Source organism: Tympanuchus pallidicinctus, unplaced genomic scaffold (genome assembly GCF_026119805.1).
Source record: "Tympanuchus pallidicinctus isolate F22 unplaced genomic scaffold, pur_lepc_1.0 scaffold3, whole genome shotgun sequence".
NCBI classification, from domain to species: domain Eukaryota; kingdom Metazoa; phylum Chordata; class Aves; order Galliformes; family Phasianidae; genus Tympanuchus; species Tympanuchus pallidicinctus.
Genome location: NW_026294747.1, coordinates 24200416 through 24224782, shown reverse-complemented (window position 1 = coordinate 24224782; position 24367 = coordinate 24200416). Strand labels below are relative to the sequence as shown.

At 48.0% G+C, this 24367-nt stretch overlaps 1 protein-coding gene across 4 annotated transcripts in view; it reads right to left on the bottom strand.

Moving 5' to 3' along the window:
- Positions 1 to 21853, bottom strand: part of TYRO3 (TYRO3 protein tyrosine kinase) — a 40045-nt gene extending 18192 nt beyond the window's left edge. Inside the window, exons 1-9 of one of the 4 annotated variants that reach the window (XM_052693883.1) lie at positions 21496 to 21853; positions 18517 to 18720; positions 16222 to 16322; positions 12080 to 12250; positions 9358 to 9444; positions 5162 to 5277; positions 2515 to 2692; positions 1919 to 2061; positions 531 to 675 (exon numbers count right to left, since the gene is read on the bottom strand). In XM_052693883.1, the coding sequence (XP_052549843.1) occupies positions 531 to 675; positions 1919 to 2061; positions 2515 to 2692; positions 5162 to 5277; positions 9358 to 9444; positions 12080 to 12250; positions 16222 to 16322; positions 18517 to 18698 (1123 nt within the window). In that variant the 5' untranslated portion in view covers positions 18699 to 18720; positions 21496 to 21853. The remainder of the gene's footprint in view (positions 1 to 530; positions 676 to 1918; positions 2062 to 2514; positions 2693 to 5161; positions 5278 to 9357; positions 9445 to 12079; positions 12251 to 16221; positions 16323 to 18516; positions 18721 to 21495) is intronic. The other 3 variants (XM_052693881.1, XM_052693882.1, XM_052693884.1) reach the window with 3 other exon arrangements.
- Positions 21854 to 24367: the final 2514 nt, after the last annotated feature.

Here is a 24367-nt window from a genome sequence, read left to right as displayed (position 1 = left end):
TTGTTCTGTTTCCAGATCCTGTCGCAGGACAGAGTCCATCTCCTCAAACACAACTCAGACCTTATCCAAACCACAGCTTCTATTTCCCATTTACTGTGAAATGCAGGTGGCAAGCAAACCAGCACTGATGACCCAACCTTTACCTCTAGGAACGTCCTCTGTACACACATGTTCTTTGCCCTCAGCACACTTTTCCACAGAGTCCAATCTGTACAGCCCAGCTGCTGTACCACAACCTTCCCCTCCTACCAGTAGCTCAGCCTCTCCATGGAGTGTGCCATGCTGCCTTCATATAAAGACGTTCAGTTAGAATCATCACAAAAAACTATGCAGATATGCTTTAAATCAGATTCAACTTTAACAAGTGAGGAATGGCCTTAAAATAAATCTACAAGAACCTACACTAGAGAAGTTCTCTCATACTCACTCTGCTAAATGCAAACCTAAACGAAAGATTTCAAAGCTCTAAATGCACCTCTTCTAATGCTGACTACTCTCCCCCATATGAAGGAGTGGCAGTGGACACTCACCCATGACCTCCTGGGCTTCCAGCAGGAAGAGGTCACTCCATGGTCCGCACCCAGCTGAGTTCAGCACACACACCCTGATGATTAGATCTTTGAGAGGGTTCCACGTTGTGAGATTTGCTTTTGTTTCCTGCACAATCATCTCCCCCTAAGAGCAAAGGGCAACAAGCTGTAAGATGCCCAAAAAGGGAGCTAAAATGTCTAAACCAAACCATTACTGCGTACTTCCTTGGTGCTACAAGGGCAAGGATCTGTGACTCCTGCTCTAGTCCCAGATTCACCACTAACTAGGGATGTCACCTTAGGTTTCTCTTCTCAGAAATCACTAACAGCTTCCCAGGTTGTAGGGAAGATAGAAAGTTTAATGATTTACTTCTTTGAGAACCTTCTATGAAAGTTCCCATATAATTTTTTTTTTTCCTCATTAGAAGACACAATTGTTTCATCTGTTTTAGACACAAAGATGCACCAACATACTGCAAGGTATCTGACAGTTTTAATCCAAGGGAGGAATCTTGTCTGCTTTAACTTACTGGCCAAATCTCAAATTGCTTCTGAATTTCACGGCTAGTTTCCACTTAGGAAAATGAAACCAACATATCTGCAGCAATTTTGGGGACCTTCTTACACATAATTTGCAGCAAAGCCACATGAAGTTTCCACTGCTGACACAATGTAAACTCAATGGGAATTCACAATATTATCATTCAGAAAGTCAGTGATGCTGGCCTAGTACAAAATGGGTCATGAAAGAAAGGAAGTAAGTCTCTCTCGCTGCCTGTTATTACAAGCTTGTTCATCATTAATGGGTGCTGGTGAAATGTATATTAAGGAGTGAGAAACCATAAGAAATGCTGTGAACTTCAAAGGCAGATACCTGGGGAAGGTCAACACTGAGAATCAAATGAAAGGCCTACCCTGACAGGGTTCTTTCAACTCCCCACATACTGTAAATTAATCTGCAACCTTCTTTTTGTCATTTACTATGTAACTCGTCCACTTGTTAAGTACACTCCACTGCTAGGATTTGAAAACCAACCTCTGCCACAGAAGAGAGATCCTCCACTCTGAGCTGCTTTTGGGACAGAACTGGAAAGGGGTAGGGATAAACCAAATCCCTCTCTGTCGTCCTTGTTGTACAAGGAACATCAGGGGAACTGGTCTATCTACACGTAAGCGTTTACGCAAAGGAATTTCACATTAACCGGGTCCAAATACTGAGGCAGTATCATCATTTGCTGCGAATCAGAACAGATCCATTTACACAAGAGCAATGTCAGCAATCCAACCCCTCGTCTGGGTAAAAGATGAGGGACCCTCATGCCCAGAAATGTAATCTGACCGTTCTCCAACTCTGTTCACAATGACTCAGCTCCCCCTGGATCTGTTACCTGAGTCATGTTATCCTGAATCCACTCCAACCTGTATCCCAGGACATTCTCTTTCAGCACATCTGGAGCCACGCCTTCCCACTCCAAAACCAAACCAGGATCCCTCTGGATCACATGGATATTTTGTGGGGTGCTGCTTGGAGCTGAATGAAGAAGACAGAATACAATCACTGTGTAGGAAAATCAGGCCCTACCCACACTGAAAGTCACTGAAAAGACAGACTGACCCCCTTTCCTGATATCAGCCAGAAGAGAGCATGAGGGGAGAAACCAATCCTGCAAGCCACCAACCACTATGTTGGTTTCAAGTTGACAAGATAAGATCAGTCAACATCCCTTGCTTTTCTCTGAAACCTAAGGACCTAGGGGAGCATGCAGGAGCACTGTGGCAGGATCAGTTTGTTTCTCATGCATTATAGCTGTTACCCACACTGGATTATGTATTAACATTTTGTTAGGAAATCCTCAGAGCAGACAAGCAATCTGACAGCATAACCTCTCTTGTGCTTAGGAACAAGAAAGAAGTCCAAAGAAGTTTATCCCCATCTCTTTTTCAGCTTCAGAACCACCTTGCAAACTCACTGCTATTTGCTTACCAAGCTCCAGCGTCTGGAAGTAAACCCTCTCTGTGAAAGGGGAGCTGCCCATCTCATTGCTGCACTGCACGCGAACGCTGTAGTTGGTTGAGTGCTTCAGGCCCTGCACGCCGTAGGCAAAGGGGGGCACTGGGGCAACTTCAGTGGAGACCTCCTGGCCATCTGGGGACTCAGCAACCTGTGCCAAGCATGAAACAGCAGTGTTTTACTATGTGAAAAACAGGTCCATAGGGGTATAGATAAGGTATCAGCTGTGTGAAAGGGAGTTGTCAAATAAGAACCACGAGCAATGCTTTATTTGTTTAAATGACATCACACCCTTATCTTTGCCAACACAGTGACTTTCCACCAGTTGAAAATTTGGTTCCAAATACTTAAAAACACATCCTTACCTATGTTAAAAATTCTACACTTGATTATCATTTCCTCTAAAGAAAATGGAGTGTGCCTCCATTGGAGTGCTTCTTGCTTTTGAGGCTTGTCTAAGTTTGGGCAATGAGCACGGTTAGATCAACTTCCCTTTCGCTGTAGCCTCACACCACCCCTAACTCAGCTTCTTTTTCAGAAGTGCATGGTCTTTCTGTCTGGCAGCGGATTAGAGGCTTGGCAGACACCAATGGCTTGATTCAGCTGAACTGTTTCAAACCAAATTGAAAATAAACTTTTTATCACTCCTGCAACTCTCCTCTTCCCGCCTTCTCCCTCGAGATCTCAACTCCTACGCAACAGGGATTTTAATTCCACTCTGACAGCACTGCGTGCTTTTAACGCACAGGCAGCTTCAATGTTCCCACTTGCTTTGTACTGACAATAGCAGAGATCTCTGCCTAGCGCCCAGGCTCAGCCCATCTCTCTTCTCAAGCGCATACAAAGTAGCAGAGCTAGGAGTAAAGGCAAGCTGTATGACAAAAGCGAGACACTTGTGGGACTCTGCATTCTCTAGGACTATAGCAGTCTTCCTCCCTGCTCATTCCCACATGAACTTTTGGCCCACCGATTTATCTGTCTGGGAAAAAGAAGGTTCTCAAATTTCCTTAATAAAAAAGCATATTGTTGTCATTATCACTGTCCTCCAAAGCAGGGAAAAAACAATCAGACCTTTGTGCAAACCCCCTCATGCTGATGGTGCATCTCTGTCCATTACTCTGAAGAGCAGGGGTCTCACACCTGCCCCCTTTATTCCCTGCTAACATTGTGTGAACACGGTGATTTCCTGCCCCATCCCTGGCAGAAGCGATCTGCCCACCCTAGCAGGGGGCTTGTGGGACACCCGCTGCTAGGCCACAGTGCCAGAGCACCGAGCCGAGTGCCCCTCCTCCTCCCTCACGGCTCCAGCAGAGGACAATCGCTCCCTCACTGTGAGCCAGGAGCGTGCGCATTCTCACATGGGAATGTGGGTCACTGGCTCTCACAAAACCAGAGCCCTGGGAGCAGGAGGGAAGACAAACTGTGGCATTCCTGCTGTCAAAGCCCACGAGAGGAAAGGCAGCTTTCTGCTGGCCAAGATGACTGCCAGGCAGGTTAACCTGCTCCCAGATCCAGATGCAGCAACTTCGTCCTCGGAACAGGAAAAGTTTGCAAGGCACAGAGGAGGGTGACAGACTGCTGAGCAGGCAGAACCCGAGTTGCAGTGTTTGGCCTCTTTTCCTCATGTCCTTGTTCCCTCACTCCCTGCCAAAAGTGCAAGAGGAACAGACCTCAGAGTGATTAGAATTGCTGAAGCCAATGAACATGCAACCTGGAGAGAATGGGCTGCTCCAACTGGAGCTCACTCGGCTTTGTGCAGGAGGAAGAAAGCCATTTTCAGCTCTGAACGAGAACAGAAGCAGCAACAAAAAACACAGACCAGGGCCAGCTATATTCAGGCATTCCCTCTGCCAGGCAGCCAAATCAGGATGATGGTTTCTTTTACTTGCGAATGGGAATAAACACCAGAGCATGCAACCACTGGTTTCCTTCCCACCTCCGAAATAAAAGAGCTCTGCAAGGAAATTAGCGAGGCTGCTTCCAGCATACCTTGTGCTTGTAATCCTTCCTCTGCATAGTTGGCTACATCCCACAGACATTCCTCTGCAGCTCCTATTAGAGCTGTAATCAGATGGGGAATGCAAAGGAGCTCCCCATCCACACCCACAGATGAGCCCACGGGGAGCTGTGCTGCTTGCTCCAGGAATTGCTGTTTCTCCTGGATGCTTGGCTGCTGTTTGATCTAATCTTACAGTAAGTGCATACGCTGGAAACTAACTCTGCCTGAAGTTGGACTCCTACCATTGTTTCCAGGAATTTAAAGACAGGATCCCATTTTTTAGAGATTTTGAGTGCTGAGCATAAGCTGGAGCTCAAGGATACCATCACCCCTGATGCTTTGGGTAGAACTGGTCTTTGACAGCAGAAAGCCAAATAAGATTTAGAGGCAGGGCTTAAAATTACTCTAAACCACTCTATGATTCTATGAAAACATGCAAACATGCTTGACTTTGTCTAAAAAAGCCCAACTTATCACCTTCCACCATCATCCCCACTTCTCCTGTACCACCCTACACCCTGCAAACTCCTCAGGCAGGAGGCTCACTCTTCATGCAGAAAACCCAGAGCGTACTGTTGTCATAGAGGGGACAACCAGAGCTGTCAGTGGGACAACTCGTACCTGAAGAGTGCAAGAATGGAGGGGAGCACGGCCATCAAACCCTGGCACCCAGACCACACTGGCATTGCTGCTGGTGACCTGGCTCACCGTCACGTTGAGGGGTGGCAGAGGCATGGCTGGAAAGGAAAAAAGAGACTTTTCAGCACTGACAGATTTGAGCAGGTATTCACATGGAAATGCACAGAGCCTTGAGGCTAGAAATTATGCAATGAAATTGCAGACAGAAATGGTACAATATCATATCTTTAGAGTGTTCCTGACTGTGGTGAATTAAACGATTACCTTAACATTGAACAAGCTATCCATATCCATTCTTTACAAGTGCAGCACACTTGCTGGATGCACAGTGGCAGCTACTCTTCGGTAGCAGTGCAGCAGGTGATGCCCTCACCTGCATTATTCAGTCCCCTTCCTTGCCCCCTCCACTGCAAAATGTGATCCAGCCCAGTCTGTGGGCCTGCAGTGAACAAATCAGGGCTTTAAAATTCCTCTCCCAGTTCAGTCTGGCCCCAGAGCAGCTCTGCCAGCACCAGGTGGAGGGGTGCGCTGTACAACCGTACTCCAGTTCCCCACAGTTGGGCTGCAGCAGCACCTGGAACAGAACCTGGGTGGAACCCTGCTCCTTCAGCTCTGGGGTTAATAAACTCTAGGGCACTCTCTGTTTTACAGAGGCAATTTGAGGCAGAGTGCTATTACGTGGTTAATGCCACACTACAAATTAATGGCAGAGTCAGAAACAGAAATCAGGATTCCCAGACAGGCATTTAATCAGGCGTTCATGCTTCCTACATCACAGAGCAGCACTGCAGCATCGCTTCTGCACTCGCTCTGACCAAATACCTCCGTCACCACAAGGGCCTCCAGGCTCTCCTCCTGACACATTCCTCCCAACTCTTTTTCACTCCTGAGTCTCTGCTTTAATTTAGACATCTCACTCCTGAAAAACAATCAGTTTCACAGACACCAATCTCTCCCTGACCTTATGTTCCTCTCAGAATCATACACTGCCACATTGAAAAATTTTTTTCTATTGCATCTCAACAGATTATACCCTCAGAAGTTCTCTTTCAAAAATCTAAGGTCCTCAGGACAAGGTTCAGCCTACAGATCATATTTTCCACCTCTCCTGGACAACCTTCAGTGAAAAGAGGCAGTGGAGAATCACACAGCAAAAGTATTCCATCTGCAATCCTCGCTCCTCATCTCACTGTTCTGCTACCAGCAACACCATGGGGCCACTACACACGGCAGCAGATATGGGGGAAAGGATGAGGCAGGGAACAGATAATGCCACAGATTAACCCTATAAAGCCTTCACTGTCCTGTAATTTGTCACCAGGAGGGGGGGGCTACCACCCAGATGGAACAGTGCACGTGTCGCGTGCACACATGTGTCATAGGGCAGAGCGCAGGGCTGGGATGGGCAATGCATTCTCTGGGAGTTAACTTATGACTTCCCAGTGTCTTGTTTTCTTCCTCTTTTGATTTTGGTACTCAGGTTCATAAGGAGAAAAAAGGCTGTCTTTTTGCTTGCTTGGGTATCACCGAAACACTGCCCTCGAGTCTTTTGCAAACACAGAGGCTCAAGGGAGAACTTATCACTCTCTACAACTGCCTGAAAGGAGATTGTAGCGAAGTGGCCTCTCCCCCTGAGTAACAGCAATAGGATGAGGCTACAGCCTTAAGTTGTGCTAGGGGAGGTTCAGGTTGGATATTAGGAAACAGAATATCTTCTCTTCTCAGAAGAGGCGATAAGGCACCAGAATGGGCTTCCTAGGGAGGTGATGGAGCCATCATCCCTGGAGGTGTTTAAGAAATGTGTGGATGTGGCACTTAGGGACATGGTTAGTGGGCATGTTGGGCTGATAGTTGGACTGAATGATGCCAGAGGTCTTTTCCAACATCAATGACTCTATGATAACTTTTGGGTTTGTAGTGTTATTTTCAATCCTGAACTGTGGGCCTGAAGGAGACATGACCTATAGTAGCAGTATCAATAATGAGCTATAAACACACCTACACTGTGAAGCTGAAGAGGGTCAGCTTGCTTGCTCCTTCCCCTAACTCTACAGCATGCATGAGGGGCAGATGCACTTCCCCATCACACGCTGAACAAAAAGGAGTGGCTGTGGTCATACTGTGAGACACATGATATGACCCTAGAAGACTTAGCTGCACACATGAGAGCAAAGGCAGCTGAAAACAGCAGCTTAAGTGTTAAGATTATGTGAGTTAACTTCCCCTGTGTTTGCAGAGTGCCTGAAACAATGGGGCTTTGTGCACTGCTGGGGACTGTGAGCTACAATAACAGTAATTTTCTGCTCGGAGTAGACGAGCACATTGTGGGCACTACCAAGAATAGATAATGAACAACAACAGTAGCAAAGAGGAAGAAATGTTACCAGTTTGTCAATGCCCTAGCAAAAATATTTGCCACTGGAAACACAGAAGAAACAAATGGTTTAATAAATTGTAGAAAGACTTCAGAGTCCTCATTAACAGACGGATCTGTGCAAAAGAGGAAGGCCTTGACCATACATGTACAGACAACTACTTCCAGGAGTAGTATCTTTCAAGTCCACTTGTTTATAGGATCAAGGACTAAATGAACATTATCTGGGCCAGTTCCTTGCCCTGCTGATGCCCCTGTTAGGAAGCTCTGCTTGAATTTTGACAGGGTTTGTTCCAGATTTTCTAACTGTTGCTCTTTAGAAGCACCTCACTCCTTCCCTAGGTTTATAACTTCTCTTTTAGATAGATCTTTGAGGCATTACATTTAGAACTGTACAACTACAGCTCTGGATTTGACATTTAAAACCTCTTTCTGCCTCTTCAGAAGACGTCACATTCTGGCATATCATCTGCCATACCACTGAAACTCACTTTCCTCAGCTCTGAAGCGCACACAGGTATGTGAAGGTTTAAGTCCTTCACAAATAAGTGGTGTTGGTTCATCATGTTATGGTTAACCCTGAAGCATTTAGAGCACTTTTTTGCTTTATCCCATCATCTTATCTATGGTTAAACATGTGTTAACATTAAAAAAAAAAAAAAAGAAAGAAAGAGAAATGCTTGTTTATGCCAAACGTTATCTCCAATTATGGCATTTAGGCGACTTTTAAAGCTTAATAGCTCTGTGAACTAAACTCCATCCCAGGATAAAAATATCCATGGAAGATATATTTCACAATAACCAATTCCCCTGCGTAGACAAGCCTCTAAGGCAACAACTCCAAAGGTTTTTAAATTAAGTTGTAAATCTTCCTAGAGCAGCACACTGCATTCTTGGCATAGCAGTAACCACAATGTTTGTCCTGAAGAAAAATACACTGTAGGAATGGCAGATCTACAGCTGGATTTTGAGCTATATTTTAGTGTATACTCCCTGCTACAATTGCAAATCTGATACAGACATAAGCAGTTGCTGTTATACAGGCTGAGCAATAAGCTGTTTCTTGGAACAAATGATTTTCGTGACATGTCTCCTGGAACTGATAATCAAGTGATTGAACATGCATTAAAGCATGACAAAAAATTCAAATGCAGAAGCATCCCAACATGAAGAGGGAGGGAAGCGCTGACTGCTCTGCTTATTCCTGTTTCAGTCACCTGGATGCAAGGAGATCTGCCATCAGCTTGGGGGCTCTGAATGGCATCTGCCCATGGAAGGGCTAGGAATTGTTTTGAATTAGTTTCTGAAGGGTGAAGAACATAAAAGTAAGATCCATAAAACCAATGTGGATGAGTAGGTTTTATTGGCCACTGGTGATTGCCTTCCATGTCTCTTTTCAGCATCTAATGCGATGCCAAATGAAACAAGCAGAAGTAATGGCCTCTTTAGCACTAAGAATACCTATCTATCTCCAGGCAGTAAAGGTTTCCCCAGAGATGGTTTAGATGATACCCAGCTACATCTCTCACAAACAATCTGACAGCTCTGACCTCCTTCTTTTCAAGCAGAAAGTGCTATTTGACATCCCATTTCCATTCCTGAATCAGATGTGCTTTATTTCCAACAGCCTGGGACAGGGCCCTGCGCAGCAAGTAGGATCTGCCAGCAGAGCACAAAGCATGCTTTTGGCTGCTCAGAGCCGCAGCCAGCAGCTTGCCGGCAGCTCCGAGGCAGCCCTTCACATTAAGGAGCCTTTCCTCCACTCCCCACAGTGCAAACCCGCCTCCCACCCCCATCCTCTCACCTTTAATCTGAACCGTGGCTGTCCGAGAAGAAGACAATCCCTTTACGTTGTGAGCTTCGCAGGAGAACACTGTGCTTTGATTAATACCTGGAAATCAGCCAAGAAAAGGAAAGAAAACAAACAGCTATATAATCCAGCTCCAACCTTCAGCAGAATTTCAATGGTGCGATATCTAGCTTATGCTGTACAAGCAGTTGGAGAGCTGAGCTGGGTGCCAATCAAAAGCACATGGATTTCAATGTAATTAATGTGATAACTACATTTTTAATGGAGAGAACCTGGCAGCATAGAAGAGCCTTCCTCGAAGCTTCAGAAAGCAGTGCAAAAGGACGAACCTGGCAGAACAGCAGATCACAGCACTTGATCAGAAGATGTCCCTTTCTCACACACTGCTCTCTTGGAGCAAGGACCATGCTGAACCACGTGTCTCATCAGCACTCCAGCTCTCAGCCTGACACCTGAGCTCCTCTACAACAGCCACCACTAGGCAGGCTTCCAGCCAGGTGTGTGGGCTTCCAGCTAATGCCCACCTGCCCCTCGCCTTGCATCCAACTTTGGAAGACATGTAAAGGAAATAAAAGCAAAACACTGCTGCATCAGTATGGAGGCACTTTGCAGGGGTGATTCAATAAATGGGATGGCTGTGCACGCTCTCTTCTGTGAGCACCTATCCATCCCACAGGGCCTGAACATGTCATCATACTGATATCCAACTGCTCCAAGATGCATATGGGTACTGTTAATCGAGCATGACTAGGACACATTTGCAAAGCTGCCTAGAGAATCATGACCAACCAGCATTTTTTTTTCCACTCTGTTTGGCCCTCAGCTGCCTTACAGGGCTCTATCTGAGAAAGGTTAAGTGCTGGGACACTACGGGCATGCAGTTCAGGAGGGGAAAGGTCTCTCAGAACCACGTGGTGCAGCTTGCACAATATCTGTTTTTGCCCTGTGATACATCTTCTAGGAGCCTGAGACTGACAGCATTGCAAAGAAGATGTAGTAGAGGACAGGAGGGACTGCCACAAAATAAAAGACCAATACATTTTAGATCCTTTCAGTCACCCCAGTCAGGCAGAGGAAAGGGTTGCCAGCACGCAGCAGAACAGAGAAGCACCTGACATGCAAGGCACTTCCCAAAGACAGGATCAAACACAGGAAAATGCGAAGGGCACCACGAACCAATACCTCTTTGCTCTCCAATACCACTGCCAGCACCTCTTCCCAAACACAACAGGCCTTTAAACAAATTGCTTGACAAATCTTTTAAAGGTTTGCTTTCTGGACACTACTTAATCATTATTTTCTCCATCATTTGACATTTTCATTAGTTTACAATGCGTGACCAACCATCTTTTGACATGCCTCAGCAAAGAGAAGAGCCCCCAAGGAAAATCCTAATTAGTCCTATGCAGTTAAAATTCTAAGTAATTCAGAAGCGAGTTTCCAGGTGAGAAAACTATCAATTTGGCCTTTTTCCTTCTGATTAAATAAAAGAGATAAAATGCCAGCACCTGGCTTTTCAGCTCCACCACTGCCCTACAATGTCAAAAGTTTAGTGAGGCACCAAAAGATGAGGTCAGTAGAAGAAAGGACACTTTTTTAAATCACTTTCTCCCTTTCAATTATCAGTCTTTTCAGTTTTCAACCAGCAGATTATATCATAAGGGAGCAGTATTCATTTCCAGCTTGGAACAGCATCCAGCGACTACGTAGAAGAGGGAACTAATGATAAAACCATCGCAAATCACAAACCAAGTTCTGCTTTACGTACAAATTAGGTTTAAAGGGAATGCTTAATTGGATTGGATAGCTTGAAGGATGGCCAGAGATTTAGACAAACAAACTCCCTCTGGGTGCTAACTGTATTAACACTGAGGAAGAGGCCCCAGAGATGAATCTGAGTCATAAAACCTAGTTAGTTCAAGCTTGGCTCGGGGTTGCCAACAATAATAGCAGCATAGAGACGCATCACAAAGATGTTGGACAAGTAACTAGAATTAAGTTACCTGTAGGAGGATAATGACAAGAATAGCTACTGGTAGTTATTCACCGCCCTATCCTGAAAGCAGGCTGAGGAGAGCCCAAAATACTACTGGCTCCTGGTGGGAAGGCAGCGTTACCACCACACACTACCACAAGCTCTGGAGCAAACTGTTGTCTCTGAGGTTGTCAACCAGCCCATTTCAGCACCAATACAAACAGCCTAAAAGTGCCAAAATACATGAGGAGGTCAGGTTTTAATGACAACAATATCCAGCATAGCTGCGAGACTGGAGTGAGGGGGAGAGGGGAAAGCAGTGCACGACATGGCTATATGTGGAAAGAGGAGGTGGTGTCTGTTACATGTGAATGCTTTCAGGTTTCTAAGCCAAACATCACCAACAGAGTCATTTAATAAAGCCATAAACACACTCCATGTAGGTGGAACAACAGAAGAGGCACCCAATGCATCACGTCTCCAGTAGCATCTTCATCACAGTGCCAGCTCCACCTGAGCTCGGAGGAGCCTGTGCCCCAGCAGAAAACACAGCCATCATCCTCCAAGATGATCTGGCTTCATATGTTGTGTTCATGATCTCTCAGCCCTCACATGCAGTCAAAGAACATTCCCAAACTGTGTGGCGACTCAGTGTCACTTAGGCATATATGGAAGAGAGCTCTCCTCTCCCTTTCCACACTTTTGATGCTCAGTGACCCTCTGCACTGGCAGCAGCCTTACCTGACACGTTTAAGATGGAGGGGGAGATGTCTGGAAGCCCCACTCTAGAGTCTCCCATCCACCAGACAATTGTCACTGGTTCAGGGGGACCAACAGCAGCACAGGCCATATGAAATGGGGCATTAGGGGACACGGACACATCCTCAGGTTCCACAGTAAAGTAGGGCACACCTAGAAAAGCAACAGACAAGTGATAGGAACTTGAGAGGCTTTTTCCAACTCTGTTTTTTACCTCTAATACCAGTGCTCAACACTGGACACCCATCTACCCTGCCCCTGTGCCTAATCTGATCCTGCCCAAGCCCTTAACAAGATATGCTAGATCACCTCAGGATGTGAATGGCCATTCATTCCTACTATAAGTCAGTGAGAAAAGAATGCTTCCTCCCCAAAATGCCTTTGAAAATCTCTCTTTCACCAAGCCTCCTTCAAAACTTCCCTATAAAGTAGCTTTTAACAGTATTATTTGCTAATTTTTTCAGTTGGAGATAATGGAGCTTTAAGAAGCAACAGTCCATATCCATAGCCATGCCTGACACCATTTTTAAGACATTTAACCCAGCTGCAGATACTTCTTGCCACACATTAAAAACGGAACTTTCCGAACACATTAAACTAGTAATGTGTGAATGAGGAGAGAACTCCTCTGATGAGATGCAGGGATCACTCACAACATTCTGCACAGCCAAATTGAATGGAGGGGCTGCCCAGCATGCTCAACACTGAGAGAATCAGGCTGCTCTGAAATTAGGGATGATTCGTTACAGATCTAGCATAAATGTAATTAGCTCAGTAAGTATCTGTTTGCCACAGTGGCAAAAGTCCAGCGTGGTGCAACAGGCCTCGGATCAGAACCTTAAGGAGCTGCAGTAAGGCTACCTCAGGACTTCTCTCAACTGGTAACAGCCCAGTGCAATGCAGTGCATCCAGAGATATGCTTCCTCTTACAGGCAGTGCCAAGCTTCTGGTGGTTTCAGTGTTTCAAACCAGTCATGCAGTTTCAGCAGCTACCAGTACTACGTAACAAGTGACACCCAGTTCTGGTGACCAGTGGAGGACTTGAAGGCCCAGAGAAGTGCTGAGCGCCTTTTAAACTCAAGCACAGCAGCTAATGACAGTGTCTACACTGAAAGGAGAAATGAGGCACCCCCAGACAAAGTGTTTGGGAAACTGCTAACAGAAAGAGCAATGAACAATACTGGTCCCTCACACGCTTAGGTCACCTGCCTGCCCTCAGCCAGAGGTGACAGGTCCGCATGGCTCCAGCTGGCACAGTGCACAGTGCACGTGCAAAAGCAGGCAATTAGTAGGTATTGAGATAGATTTAGGAGCCTAATGCTTGTCATTCCCTCTGCTCTACAACTAAAAGTGGCATCCTCCATCTTTTACTGACAGCCTGGTCACCATTTGTGTCCTTCATGTGGCAGTTTCTCCGTGCCTTCCTCTCTTCCTTGCCACTTGTCCCTTCCAAGTGATGTAAACGAATCATCTTAAACAGGTCTAAAAATAGGTCACCTCAGGAATGACACTGCCAATCTGCACAAAAACCAGGGCTCAGAACACGTATAGCCATTGCCACGATTCATCACTCATTTGTGCTTACATGCTTTACTTGTTTACTGCAGTCATGCATAAAGAATAGAAGAGAACGAACTTTTCAGATACCACCTGTGAAACCTCCACCTGCTTTGTCCTCCTTTTCTAGAGAGGCCAGAGGGGAAAATACCGGTGTCCCTTTCTACCCGTGAGCTGGATCCCTGCCTGCTGTTCCTTTGCCATGGCACCCAAGGTAACCTTCTGGGAGGATCCTGTCCCGCTCAGCAGGTTTTCTCACTTTGGTAGCAACTAACCAGATCAGCCACGACCACAATTAAAAACTCTCATAGTTTAGGGAGTGCAGCTGACTCATCTGGCTCAGGAACTTGCACTGCCCATGTAAATACATTACCCGGACACCTCGCTGTCTGCGGCATTTTGAGCCTCCCAGTTCCCAGCAGGAGGTGAGTGCCAGCACCCACATCTCACAGATGCACCATGGAGGCAGCTAGCAGCCAACAGCCAGGAAAGCATTGGCAAAAATCAGAAAATGAGCCTGTGCATTCTTTATTCCAGCATCCACCCTACAGGGATAATCTTCTACAGCTCAGATTTTAGACAGTATTAAGGTGAACCTATCTGTGTGTGTCAGGCTGGGGTGCTGACTCCATAGGCACAATGGGGGTCAGCAGCCTCAGGGACAGCCCCGTGGTCAGGGGTGTAATTTCAGAGGGAAAGTTCTATAAGAAGGATAATCCTTATTTTCAGATGGTCACTCTACAGCATGCCTCTGGATTACCTCTTCAAGCATCAAACACTATCACCTTCTTAGTAAAGCCAGAATCTAGTTGCTACGCCAGAAACATTCTCAGTCATTTTGTTTTTGTAAATTCTGAGGAGTGTTTCATACAATCAAACATTTGCATTGTATTACAGACACAGTTCAAACACCAACTTCTGTCTGATAAAGACTAAGTGAATCTCCACCCACAGATATTACATATCTCACTGTAAGTCAGATCCCCAAGTCTACTATTGCACTGTACAGCATAGTGAAGGGTGTCAACGCCTACAGAGGACTATGTATGTGACCAGAAAAGATTCCCTCTCAGTCAAAGAGGAGAACAGTCACTATTAAAACAGCAAATCACTTCTAGATAAAGCTGGCATGCCCAAGGAAGAAATACACTCAGAGATAACAGTGAAGGTGGGACTGACAGGCATTTGCATTCCCAAGCATTTTCTTACGCTAACAGCAGCTAGTTTCAGTTTGTTATTTTTAAATCCACCCTTTATCACTTCTTTCAATTTTCTGTTAATTTTTTTATCTTTTTCCACTACCTTCCAGTTCACATGACTACACACTCAGTTCAAGTTTAACTAGTTTCTGTCATACTTGCTTTTCTCATAAAAATGACTAGATGCATTTTTAGCTCGTTCTGCTGTAAGCTTTGGCCTTCATTCACAGCACTCCCCCTTCTCTAGCTGCAGCTGGTTTTTGTGACTTTGTTCTTTTCTGCCTGTATTATCCAGAAGGGCTCCTTTGTTTTTCAGATTGCTCAGCATACTGAGCTACCCAATCACTCCTAATGCACCCACCATGCAAATGCAACCACCTCTGGAATGGGCCACGACAATTGGAAGAGAAATAGAAACCCCATACAAAAGCAAATTTTAAGCTACAAGTAATGTTTCTCAGGCGGAGCTGTGCCTGAAGTTTTAGGTGAACAAACCCCTGGAACTCATGAAGACAACTGCAGGACAACACTCCTCTTCCCACGAGAACCACTACGAATGTTTCCACAGTTCTGAATGAGCAAGACCTCTGCTGTAAAATGCCATCCAAACGACACCATCTTCAGTGGCACCCAACCTATGCCCCCTCTTTAAAAGCACTGATCAAACTCTGGCCCAAAATGTTACTAATTACACCCAAGAATCCAGTTCTCTATGCAAATACACTGTTCCCGTCAACTGCCTCATCAAATATTGCACCATCCTATTACTACCAGCTTCCAAGGACTTAACAAGGCTTAAGGGAAATGAAATACAGGCAATAAGAAGCCGCCAAACCACTCTGCTTCAGGTAACTTTTAGACAACTACCCACAAGTTGTATTTTGTCAGATAAAGCTAGGCAAACGGTGCCACATCGAGGTCTGTTTATGAAGCACTGAGGTACAGTGCTTCACCCGAAGCTCTCAGAACTGGGTTAAAGCTGTACTGTGCCCTCAAAGATCTGTTTGACCAATACACAGAACCATCTGAAGCCCTGCTTTGAGAAGAAGGCTGGAGCAGATGATCCCCGTGGATCCCTTTCAGCCTATTCTATAATTGAAGACCAAAGCAATGGTGGACTGGTGGACTGAGGGACTGGAGGGAAATGTGCCAAAATAAAACCAGAAGGCTAATAAACTGACAGCTCCTTTCCTCAAAGCTACTACCCTTTCATTTCTTAGTCCTGCTCTGGAGCGACTTCACTGCAGTTATCAGCGGTGGTTCAGAGCAAAGAAGCTTGTCACTCAAGAAAACCATTCTCATCGCTTCCACCTGAAGTATATTGATGGGTCAATCTGAAAGGAAACCAGCACTACTACTCCTCCTTACCTTCCACTATGAGCCACACTTGCTGTGATTCTTCCTTCTTCCCCCCGTTCTCAACCTGGCACCAGTACTTCCCAGAATCTGTCCTCTCGACGGATTTCAGGCTGAAAAAAGTCAAAAGCCATATCGATATTTTATGTGGATAAAGCACGTTTTGCCCCAAAGGACCCTCTAGAATTTGGCAAACCAGATGCACAGACAGCAGCCACAGAAATGCAGCCAGCTCTGGGGAGGAGGGCAATAGCCAGCACAAAGCACATGGAAACCAGTGGAGAAAGGAGGCTCCTCCCTAGAGTGGATGGAAGGATCCCCAGAAGAGCAGACAACCTCTCTCTGAAATATCCTTGCAGAAAACCTGTAATTTGTGTCCTTAGAGAACTGCAAGAGGTCGGTCCTCTCCTTGATCCTGAGTCGTGACTATCTACTCCTTGAGAGCAACAGCTCAGCCCACAGTGCCTGAACTAGCGGAAAACTCCAAATCACACGCCTCCAATGAGCCCAACTGTTTTTCCTCAGTTAGGTGCCTGGACAGCTTCCTGTGGGAATAAATAGGTCACTTCACTGTGCTCAGTGTTATTCTAAAGCATTTCACACTGCAAAACAACTTGCAGCTCTCAGCTTGTGCTTTTGAAGAGGTTACACTGCTTACTCCACACCCTGACCTCACCCTACAAACCTTTCTACACTGTTACTTGCTTAGCATCAACTCTCCTTCTGAAAGCATGCACCTAAACAGGGGAAAGCAGTTGCGGCAACTGAGCTGTTCATAGGAGAAATTTTGCTCCTCCATCCACCACTGGATATCTGCAGCATCTCAGCTGCTTCTGATATGAAGACAGCGTAGTGAGTAAAGCAGAATTTGGTCCCAAAGCTGCTACAGCTACCAAAGGTACCAGTGTGACTCTGAGTGCCCGTCATTATAGCAATGTCTACTGCCCCGTCACGATGAGCAGCCATGTGCCTACTGTCATGCAGGGATCTTCAGCACATCTGAGACCCACTTTCCTAACACTAGTCCTTCTTGGAGACAGGGAAAGATGTATCAGGACAGAAGACTGAAAAGGGAGAGTATTTGGTGAAATACACACAATGGTCCCATTACAGCCTGATTTTCAGAGCTGTACCTTCCCTTGGAAGCTGCAGTCCTGCCCATTCAGACACATGTTCTGAAACACAGCGATTGCAGAGTCACGCAGTGGAGAGAAATGACCAGTTCAGTAGCAGAAAAGAAAAAGGAGAGAAACATGGAGACATCTGGATTTAGCACCCTAACTTAGCCCTGGGGCTGCAGAAAATTCTCAGTGGAAAAAAGCAAGATGTGAGAAGAGATCAGATTGACAGAGGCAAAGCAGAACGGGAAGAAGTAAATGGTATAGATTCAAGACAAACTGTTTCCATAACATAACGTTATGCAACAGTTTCACAAGGCATAGAGGTGTTTTTTTTTTTTCCTATGAGAACATTTATTACAGGCAAGTCACAAAATTTTTAGTGGCTGGAACTGGAGACTCCATGCAATGCCACACCAAGAGACCTAAGAGGAGAAGCCTCAGCTCAGAAGATTTATTCTTAGTCAGTTAACAGTTTTGAGCCCTCAGAGTGATGGCATGCTTGCTTGTACAAACTCTCCTTATGTAAAGAAAAAGAGCCAGAGGCTTGGATCCTGTTTAACTCACTTCAAGAACTCACCAACACTCACCTCCTGCTGCATTAAGCTCGCAGAAAGCTGCGCTGCAGAAGGGAGTTCTTGAGCCTCTGAGCAGGGCAGGCCTGGTATCGTGTGGAGTAAACATATTAGAAAAATCTCTGCAAAATAACTCAGGGAAGGTTCAGATGCCAAATACACTTCCTCAAAGAGAGAAAGCAGATGGAGTCCTGGGAATCTCCCTTTCAATGAACAAGGCTCACCCCTCAGGCAGACTGACAGCTCGAGAGAGAAAAAGAAAACAGAGTACAAGAGAGAGAACCTGTAAGTCAGGCATTAGTCTTCCAACTGCGCAGCAGAGCAAGATGAACGAACAAGGCAAGAACAGCCTTTCACCTCAAAGTCATGTCTCAAGCAGTACAAGTGTTAGCAAAGCACCTGTTAGCACAGCAGTCAGGAAACCAGTAGGGTTCCAGTGTATCGCTTCAGCCTTCAGTGGCTTCAGTTCTGCTCTCAGTTATGCCTTAGCCATATGCTGAACTGCAGGCCGAAGGACCCTGCCCACCGAGGTCACCGCAGTCACAAAGCTATAGCTGACAGCAGAACACTGCAATAGCTTCCATGATAGTCTTCTTTCTCCACATCTGGTGTACCTGAGGAAGCCGATCCAGTGATCTTCATCTACTGGAATGTACACCTGGTCTACGCTTTGCACCACTGCTCCGTCTTTGATCCACAACATCTCGGGATCTTCCATTCCCTCCAGGCTGCAATTTAGTTTGACGGGTTGACCCTGGGACACCTTTAATTTGATTGGAGATCCTGTAAACTTCATACCTAAAAGAAAAATACTACTCCTCCCCACCCCCAGAAAAAAGGGGGGTTGGAGTACAGCAAATTACTCCAGGTTGGCGCTCTGGAATTACATACCCTACCAGAATGCTCTGCAAATAGAGCAGCAGTCTTGCCTCTGCTTGGCAACAGCCAAAGGCACCAAGATTGCTATAGTGGAGAGAGGTGGTGCTCAGTCTGTACATGGGGCTGCTCCCAGCTCTGCTTGCTCAGCACTAGGTAATGCTACCAGGCAGAACCAGCCCAAAGGGCCACAGTTTGGCCATGCCTGCGGTCCAGCTACATTAAGCACATTCTCACTGCAGTACCACACCTCCCTCTTTCTCCCCTGCTTTCATTTCAGCTACAGAGCTCCTGTGCTGCTAAGAAAGCATCTTGCTTGCTCCATTGTACACATCTGAAAAGAGCTGGGACGCAAGAAAGACTCAATTATGCCATGTTATTCAGTGTACACAGCTCCTCCGTGTTACAGGAAGCCTCCCTGCCATTTACAAGACCTGTGAAAGCAAAGCCTGTTTTGCAGCACACTTCATTGCTGAGCAGGGATTTGCCACCCAACGCAAACGTGTGCCCCAGCAGCCTCCCCGGTCTCTGGCCCTGGCCAAAGGACTGTGCTGTGCTCGGGTCATAGAGCTGCTACCCTAAAGCAGCAGGACCAGCGCCAGTGAAGCTGCTCACTGCCATGCTGCCGCAGAAGCAGTCGGCATCTGGCCCAGAGCAATGTGTGTGGGTGGGTGGGTGGGGAGTGCTTCCCTCAAGCAGAGTGCATCTATGGAATGTGTTACCATGAGAGAGCACGGAAGCCAGCTGGAGGAGCACGTTTAAGAAAGATGGCAAATAAAAAAGGAACCAGAGGATCAAAGGAGACCGTGGGAAAGGTGGAATGTGGAAAATAAATGTGAAGCTAGTTTTGTTAGGGAGAGTGGCCATTTCCTATGCAGTGGCACAGGACTGACAGATCAGAACAGGTCTAGCCCAGCTCAATATTATGTCCTGAGAGCGGCTTCCGCATCCTTCAGGAAAAGACAACAAAAACAAACACCAACACCACCACCCCACCACTCCCCCTCTCTGGTGCAGCACCACGCATTACAGGCACTGGCTGCCAGCTGCTTGCAGGATGCCTCACTGCCCTACAGAGCACTGTTGAGCCAGCAGCCCCGCTGCTCTACTACTCCATCACACCCAAAGGTGACCAAACACAGAGGTGCATTGCATGCCACTCCCCCCCAGCCCCACAACTCCTGCAGCAGCAGGGAAAGTGTGCAGCCCAGCACCCCAAGCAGTCCTGAATGCTGGCAGCAGGATGTTCCCCCATGGAGTCCCACCAGCTGCTAACAGCTGCTGCCAGCACACTGTGTTTTTGCATACCTGCTGCTGTTAATTCAGAAAATTGACAAAAAGCACAGCAAAACTAGTAAGCTAGCTTTAGGTTAGGCTCTGCAACTGGTTTGCAGGGCTAAGGATTTAATCACCTTGGGTGAGGATGATCTAATCTCACATTACTTAACTCATCTGTAACACAAATTGCATATCTCCGTGCGTGCCAGAAAACAGCCTCCCTGCCACTGCTCAGCGCTGGAGCAAAACAGGAAAGCTGAAAGCTGCACAAAAGCTCTCTGTGCTACAGCAAACCAGCATGGGCAGGCAGCTGAGCACATGGACACTGACCGGCACTCTCTCACCTCAGGTGCCTCAAAGGAGAAGCAAGCTACCCGGACTCCCCAGGCTGGCTCTGCTGAAGAGTTAGCCACAAATTAAACAATGAAGTGTCATTAGAGACCCTTTATGGTTTCAGTTCCCACACTAAGTAACGCTGGAGGAATTTAACATACAGTGTGAGCATTCAGCCCAAGTTGTAATTCTCCACATCATCTAAGTATAACGAACCCCCTGTCAGTACCGACTGAAATGAGGAAATACAGGTCAGAGTCTTCTGGTAAATTCACAGGTTTCTGACAAAATGCAGCCTAATCTGCAGCACCCTTCCTGCAGTTATCGGGAGGTAGCACAGAGGCGATCAAAGTTAATGTGAACACCTCCCTTTCCTCCTTCTACTCTCCACTCACACCTTCCCATCTGACAGCACTCGGGCAGCACAGGGAACAACCTCACCCCGCGGGGCTCCTCCGAGCCGATCTGCACCAGCGGCTCCCGCTGCAGCGTGCAGGGCTGCTTGAAATGAAATTATGTCACATTCCTCGCCAACAGACGGAACTGACAGCAAAAGAACACACCGGCTGTCAAACACAAAGGCAGCGGATCTGCCTGTGGTAGTTTTTTAAAAAACAAACTCTTGAGACAGCTGAATCTTTTGATGGCTGGGAACAGAAGCACGGTCTGCTGAAGTTATTTCTGGAGCGAGGGGGAGACGGCCGCTGTCGGCGCGTGCTGCGGGCAGCTTCCCGTGCCCCGCCGTGCCCGCCGCTCCGGCTGGCCGCTGCCCGTCCCGTCCCGTCCCCCCGCGGCGCCGCCGCTCCCGCGTCCCGCCGCCTCCCGCCCGCCGGGCACCGAGCGGTCCCGGAGGTGAAACTTCGGGAAACCAGTCCAGAAAGAACACCAGCAAAAGCCGCCCGGGAACGCCTCGCGCCCGGCTTTCCTCCGAGGAGACCCGAGCGAGGCAAGCTCCGGGGCGATGCCTCCGCCGGCCCCCGAGGCTTTCCGAGCCCGCCGCCAACCGCGGCTCCCGCTCCCCGCAGCCCGGCCTCCCGGGCACGGTAAGACCCGGCCACCTGTGGCGGCGTCGGCCCCGTGTCCCCGCCGGGCTGTCAGCGCCTCACCTGCCGCCACGGCGCCGTCCCGGAGCGCCGCAGCCCACAGTCCCAGCAAGAAGAGCCGCGGCAGCGCCATGCTCCGCCTCAGCTCCATCGCTCCCGCACGACCATCCTCCCCCGGCTCCTCGGCTCCGCCGGGCCGCCCTTCGACGCTGCGGGAACGCTCCAAGTTCCGCGGCGGCTTCGGCCGGGTCAGCGGCGCTCCCGGTGCTGCACGGCACGGCACGGTTCCGCCGCTGGCCGCTCAGTGCCGGGCTCTCTCCCCCTGTCGGCGCGCGGCCGCGCGGCTCCTCCCCCGGGGCCGAGCCCGGCCCTCCGCCACCGCCTTCTCCGCCAGGAAATGGCGCTTTCGGGCGGTCATCGCGAGCCGTGGTCCCCCTCTGACATCACGGCATAAATAAATATACATGAGCGGCCCCTGGAGCGGAAAATCACCGCCCCGCCGCCGCCACCGGCCTCTCCTAGCCCGGCCCGAGGCGGGCAGAGCCGTGGGGCCTTGGGGGGCCGAGGGGGGTCGTTCCCGCAGCACCACCGAAGGGCTGGCGCGCACGGGGCATCGGGGAGAGGACGCCACTTCCCTCGGGGCCTCCATGTGGGAGCGGAGGGCAGCGTGGCTCGGGAGCCGCCCTCGCCGGGCAGAGGGGATGATGGGGGTTCAGCCCCCCTCAGCCAAGGCTCTGGTGCGGACCGCAGACCTCAGCACCCCTGCTCCGTCCGTCCTTCCTGCAGGGATGTGCACCCTCAGCCTCCTTTCTGCTGCTGCGAGGGCAAGAGGAGGGCTGAGGAGATCTCGGCTCTCACAAAGTGACCCGCAAAGTGTGGGGAAAGTCACTGACGAAACAAAATCTGGCACTGCCTTTTCACAGGGATTATGGTGAGAATCTCAGTTGAAAGATGCCATAAGAAGCACAGTCATTACGGTGCAGCATTCAGCTCAGCTCCGCAGTAGCAACTACAGCACTTAACTGGTGGCCCTGCAACTCTCTGTGCCCCTGCAATCCGCACTGACGCACTGGGCACAATGAGGAGCCTTGCTGGGGCTGGTGGGGAAGGGACAGAGGGACAGAGTCGTAAGATGGCAGTGGGAAGGCCTTCCTGTGCGCTCTGGGCTGGTAGGAGGCAGTCACGCTTTGCTGGAAGCAGAGGAACAATTGGAATTGTCAGTAGCGGGGGATCTGGCTTCAGAATGTCTGAGAAGGGCTTTATTTCAACAGGAAGAACTGCATGGAAATTGGACCAAGATCCGGCACGCGGTGCCAGTTGGAGTGCAAACTGCTGTGGGAAAACTTACAGAGGAGTGCAGCACTGCTGTGCAGAATCTGAGAAACTGGTGATTCCAAAATGCTTTTAGGAATTGAAGACAAATACTCTCTCCTGGCCATTGGTGTTGCTGCATTAATCCGTGTGGCTTTGTACTGCAGGTCATGACACCGGTGATGGTGGTGCTGCATTAAGGCAAAGGACACAGCACTGAGGCACACGGGTGGCTTCAGTGCCCTCCTCTTCTCCTTACTTCTGCTGTGGCAACAGTTCTACCATATCTGGAGCTGCAGCAGTGGGTGACAACAGTGTGACTCCTGAGGGCATCAGGAGCAGCCATGCTCTGTGATCAGGAGCCCTGAGATGGCCGATCAGGTGCTCCCTGCACAGGCCCTTTGCTGAAGCCAGCTGGTTCAAGGACAGCCCAGAGCTGCTCCCAGCTTTCCAGTCACTTCTACCAGCAGCCATGGTGTGTAACAGCAGGGAGCTCTACATGGGGCTGTTTACACCTTAGAGAATAGCTCTCAAATAAGTGCCCCAAAGCTGGGCTAGACCATGAGCAAGTAAGGAAATAAAAACCCTCTGGGCTTCTCAACCTCTCACAAGGACACAGTCCAAGAGCTCTGGATATTGCAGCAGCTTTTGAGCACATTGCAAAGGTTAAACTTGGCATAAACTGTCCCCTTTCTCTGCCCAGTCCATCATAATAATGGGATTGCTAGAGCTTGTTCATGTCGGATAATAACACTGTTTGATGTGGCCACTTCTGAGGACCCAAATATAACACTCAGTCCTGAAATACACATCAGACTAAGCAGGCCATGGCAAGGCATGGGAATGGTATTTAAAGTTGCAGGTAGATGTAGCAGCTGCACAACCTGCCTCTGTGCCTGAGCCTGCTGTAACTGATTTCTGCTGCTCATTCATCTGAGCTGCATCTGAACTCTGTTCCCTTCTAATTTATGTTATTCTACCATCTCTTCCTTTCTTTCTCATCTTCCTCCCTAACACCTCCTTCAGTCAGAAGCAGTGTTGAAATATTCCAGCCTCTCTATTTCTTGAGGCTTCAGCCTCCTCCAGCTCTCAGATCTTCCATATGTGCTGGTTTAAACTTTCTGTGTGTGTGAAGACAAGAGGAGGGAAACCTATGCAAGGCTTGCCTTTACTCCAGTAAACCAGAGGCAAATCTGAGCCTGGAGGTCGGGTCTGATCCTAGCCTTATCCCAGGCTCTCAGCTCCGCCAGGAGTGCCATGATATCAATAGGGAACAGGACTGGGTCATTGTGGGGTGGGTCTAAGTTTTGATTTTGTTTTGACTTCTATCGACTTCAGGATTTTGGCCCTAGTCCAACAATAATCATTATCCTAAGCCCAAACCTGGTTTCTTCCTCGTGTCTAGAATGGTTATTCTTTTTTAGAGGTGACAAACTAACACATCCTATGTGTTACATATCTTTCACAGTAAATGCCAAGCTGTCAGAATGAAAATGTCACGTAAATCATACATACAGTGTTTACTTTAAAAAAGATTGGCTCATACAAATTTAAACAACCCTCCTGATGGTGCCATCCTCCGCAGTGTGTTAGCCAGGTACTGCCCATGTGAAAACAATGTCTC